Below are 4,993 nucleotides of genomic sequence, written 5' to 3'. Positions count from 1 at the left end.
TGTTAAATTGTTGATTTAAAAAATTAAACATTTTCATTTTATTTAAAAGTATTACAATTATCAAAAAATTAATTTTGTAGCAAAATTAAAAAAATTCAAATAATTTTGCGGTTTTTTTTCTGGTTAAATTAAATAAATAATTTTGAATCGTTTTCAATGACAATTAAAAATCTAATGGAAAACTCAGGGCTGATTAACAGAACGTGTTTTAATTTGCGATTAACTTGTAGTTTGTCAATGCAAAAATAAATAAATGGCAACTTAATTCGAATTAGTTTAATCCTGAAATAAATTTTAATTTCGTTTTATGCTCAAAGAATTAAACCACTCGCGGTAACGCACACGTGGAATTAAACCTTCTTCTCGCAAATAAACAATGGTTTAATTTATTTGTTGTTTTACATCAAATTAAGTACAGAGAAAGCCTATTTCGTACAAAAATTATGTTATTTTATTTTGAAAAAACAGTTAAAAAAATTATTAAGTTAATAATGATTTGTTTTTTCGTTAGTGTTATAATTAATGCATAAAATTGTTTAAAGAAATAATTGTTTGTGTAATTTTTCATTAAAAAACTCAACATTTTCATCTGTACTTAAATAGAATTGCCCGAATGTTAATTTTTTATTGGCCTCCTCTCAATATTTTGCTTGCTTTAAATCGCACAATGGATTCAATTACGCCGATCTAATCTCGATCGTCATCTCGACGGGTCAGCAAGGCATGAAGATATCATTCGGGGGATGCACCTGTAGGTTCCGAGTGTGCTCGAGGGCGGCGCATCTGGCATCTGTCAACAGTGCATCGCACACAAACAGAGTAATGGCAATATCACTAATATCACCCTTCAATCTGCGCGGACCACTGATTGTGGAGGGCGGATTGATGCAGGAGGACTTTGGGAAAACAGCACGTGCCAGGGAAAGGCCGCACGTGCCGCAGAGACGCCGCAAGGTGCTGACACCATGCCTTGACAAGTGTACGACATTTATTTCACGCACTCGTGCACAATCTGCCACGAAATCATTCAAAAATAGTATTAGTATTAAAAGTTTTTTGTGCTCTTTTTTCTATTTTACTTAAAAATTCAGGAACTTTTGCTCTAATAAGGTTGTGGTTGGTAATAAATGTCACAAAGTTTGAAGTGACAAGTCTCAAATATTTTTCAAAATTTTGTTGAATTAACAATTAATAATGCAAACATTTCTTGCACACCATCTGAAACGCCGTTGAAAGTCACTATTACCAACCTCTATAGAGTAAATTGTACTAGTCTTTTTCAGCACCCGAATTGGTGTTGAAATGGTTCATTAAAGCATCGGTTTTGGTATCGAAATAAGCTTTTTTTCAGACGTAAATTAGAAAAAATCAATTTTATTACACTGTTTAACCATCTACAGGGTGAATCGAGTTTTACTGCTTACGACTTGAAAGTTTGTTGAAAATATGACATTTGAGAAAAATACAAGCACATATGGTGCCGTTTCACGCCTCCTTTGCTAAATCTGTCTAATTCGAATTGATGAAGATGTGATGCAAATTGTGCAATAATGCGATCTGGCAACAAAATCCAAAGTAAACACACCTCTAATCTTGGTGTACACATGCAAGCTGCTAACCTCCCGCCATAAATAAATCGCATTAAGATTAAAATTAGGAATCAATCGAGCTTGAACTAGTTATAGATAGGGCTGCAAGTTGTTTAGAGGGGTGGTGACATGAAGCTGGACAAAAACTCGCCGGCATGAAGTGTGGCTAAATGAACATTTAATATGGGGTGAATTACAAAGGGAACTGATCACCATATTACCCTGAATGGGACACTATATTAAATTATACCACATTGTTGGCTAACTCTGGACAAATTAAAAAGTGAGTTTTGTTTCGACGGCAGTGTGGAGATTTCAGTGATGGGTTAGAGCAGATGAACACTGAAATTACGTCCTTTATTGCTTCAAACAGTTCAAACCCTCTATAAGCAACGCAAATGTAAATGTATTTAATAACACCAAAAACAATAATAACAAACTAATAATTTAATCTTTTTTTTTTCAGACAATAATAATTATTAAAATAATTTAATAATTAGATAATTAATGCAATAAAAATTGTGATCTTGTTTTGAGAATGAAATTTTGTTTTGTTTTATGTATTTTTTGTAATGACAACTTACATGGAATTTTTTTTAGATAAAAACTGAATAAAATCTGTGCCTTAGAGAGAGAGGTGTTAAGTCACAAATTTTTAATTTTTATTTTTATTTTTATTTATTTTATTTATTTATTTTATACAGAGAGTCGCGAGGAGTAAGTTCAAAAACAATAGAATTTTTTTCGAATTTTTGTAATGCTTTACACAATTAAATATTTGGCCATTTCTAAAAATGTTATGCGCTTTCCTGAACAATCTGACTTAATACAGTTGACCTCTGAGGTACCGAAATATAAATTGTTGTGATCCTTAGATCACTTTTGTAACAAAAGGTTTTATACGTCCCCGGATTGGGTTTACAAGAGGAATTTTTTTTATCTTTGATTTTACGCCAAAACTGCAAAGGAAAAAAGTTTTTGCTTTACTTAAAACCAGCAAATCTGTTATTAAAACTTCATAATTCTAACTCAGTAGAAAGAAAAGTTTATTTTTCTCTTGATTTTGGACTTGGAATGATTTTTCTCTCCTATTTAAGTCTTATCACATTGGCGGTTTTAATTATTTCACAACTATATGTCACTTTGACAATTAATTTATTAATTAAATAATGATAGTTCTTGTTAAAAATGACTTTGGCTTTTACCTTAAAGCTGTTTCTTTGTGTTGCTGTTTATTAAAATATGTTTTTCACAAACAAGTTAAATCAAGAGAAAAATGAACTTTTCTTTCTACTGAGTTAGAATAATAAAGTTTTAATTATAGATTTGCTGGTTTCAAGTAAAGCAAAAACTTTTTTCCTTTGTAGTTTTGCTGTAAAATCAAAGATAATTTTTTTTTCCTCTTATAAACCCGATCCGGGGACATACTGTAGAGTGTAGAGTGTTACCATGTAAAAAATTAAAAATTTTGCAAAACTCAAAAACTAAAACAAATTTTGAAATTACATTTTTATTGTACTTAATAATTTATAATTATCTTTTATAAAGCAATTAGTTTATGCAAAAAACGCTTGTTTTTATGTACATTTTGTTTACCATGTATGTATGTGTGTTTTTCTTGTTTTTGTTTTAAATACATACTAAAAATTGCAGAAAATTAATCTTTTAAGAAATTCTTATTCCTATATAATGTTTCACAACTTTTTGCAAAATTTTAACGAAATGTACAATTTTACACATAATAAATCCAGTTAATCTAGTAAAAATGTGTCTAAGAAAATCCATCAGAAAACTTTTTATTGATTAAAATTCTGATACACTGACTTTCTTATTACGGATTAAATTTTTTTATGAAGTGTTTTAGATGGACTTCTGACACATTCAACATGATGATACTACACTCGAATTTGTTGACATTAGCAACTTGTCTAGTTTTTTAAAATTTACTCTTATTCTAGAAAAAAAAGTTTTAAGTGTTTTTTTTTGTTGATTTTCTAACTAAAAATTCATAACATTAATTAATTAATTCATAACATACCGAAAAACTATTTGTGCAAGCGTGAAAATAACTATTATTATAATAGACATTCTTTGATATTTTTTATTTTTTTTATTTTTTTTTTCAACGGTAATCTATCTGTATGATTTTTTTTTTGAATTGATTAACTGTTCAAATGTTTATAATTTTTGTGATTATGTGGCAATCTTGAGGACATTTCGAAATTTCTTATTCCTTATTCATGGAGATTTAAACTTGATTTTTATTCTAACGTAATTTTTGAGGTCAGGAGATAGCGAAAAAACTTTGCTTGGCTTATGTTCTGTAGGGTGTGCTTTTTCCTTTAATATTTGTTAATAATAATTAATGAGAAAATTTGTATTTTGTTGATACAAGTGTATTTTTTAAACTTGCATTAAGTTACAATTCATTTTGTCACCCTCGGAAACATGTTGGTTGCAATATCGCATTATAACAGCTTATTGCAAAGCTCCTCCCCTTGTCAAAAGGCACGACAAGTGTACACAGTGAACATTAAAGCCACATTAACATAGGGGCGGGGATATTTAAAAAGTTTATTCAGCAACCTGATAGAGGAACACAAACACTTGCAGCTGCAGGACCGTACATTCACTTTTCTTCAATTTATCCGACTTTAAAATTAATTCCAAAAGCAAAATTAATTGAACTCAACCAAAAATTAAATACATCTCCTAAATCTGCTAAATTTAGTTATAACAAAAAAATGCCTATTTGGTTTCGAATTCCTAAATACTCCCCTGCTCCTGTCGGTCCAGCCGAGGGATGCAACAATTCGGGGTGGATCCGCGTTGACCGGCCCCTAGAGGGTGGTAGGTGGTAATAGGACCAAACTACCAAACTACATTTAGTTTATTTTTAACTACCAAACAATTTACCAGTCATAATAATTAAATCACGCGAGCTTTGAACGTCAAACAATCCAAAAATAAAAAAGTGACACGAAATTTGAGGATCGGAAAGAAGAGAATGTTTCCTATAGTTCCTCAAAATTTTGAATTTAGAAATCACAGTTTTTCGAGTCCGGAGTTGATTACGAGTTTTGTGACCGGTTCTTCAAAACTTTTGGTGCCTGGAAAAGTTACGGCTTCGGGGGCGATTCCTCAAGGAGCTGTCTCAGCCCCCATCGAGGCTGCGCAACTGGTGGGACAATCGGACGTTGTCCAGGTGAGTGGCAGCGAAAAATTTGCAAAAAAGACTATTTTTATCTGTTTTTTAAAATTAATTGTGTTTAATATTTTGTATATTAATGGATTAATTAAATTAAGAATAGAGAGAAACATAATTTTTCACCAATTGCTTGTCTAAATGTTTATTTTTATCTATTTTTATATTAGTTGTGTTTATTACAAAATATTAATGGATT

The 4,993-nt window shown here is 30.6% G+C and overlaps 1 protein-coding gene across 1 annotated transcript in view; it reads left to right on the top strand.

The window, feature by feature from the left end:
• Nucleotides 1-4,545: 4,545 nt before the first annotated feature.
• LOC123013223 (zinc finger protein 560) overlaps nt 4,546-4,993 on the top strand; it is a 5,693-nt gene continuing 5,245 nt past the window's right edge. The window contains exon 1 of the mRNA XM_044411635.1: nt 4,546-4,794. Coding sequence (XP_044267570.1) covers nt 4,597-4,794 — 198 coding nt within the window. The 5' untranslated portion in view covers nt 4,546-4,596. The remainder of the gene's footprint in view (nt 4,795-4,993) is intronic.

Source organism: Tribolium madens, unplaced genomic scaffold, assembly GCF_015345945.1.
Source record: "Tribolium madens isolate multiple individuals breed KSU strain unplaced genomic scaffold, Tmad_KSU_1.1 Scaffold_96;HRSCAF=242;Tcas5.2_LG5, whole genome shotgun sequence".
In the NCBI taxonomy this organism is placed as follows: Eukaryota; Metazoa; Arthropoda; class Insecta; order Coleoptera; family Tenebrionidae; genus Tribolium; species Tribolium madens.
Note: the sequence above shows the minus strand (reverse complement) of the source record. Positions and strands in the feature narration are given on the sequence as shown.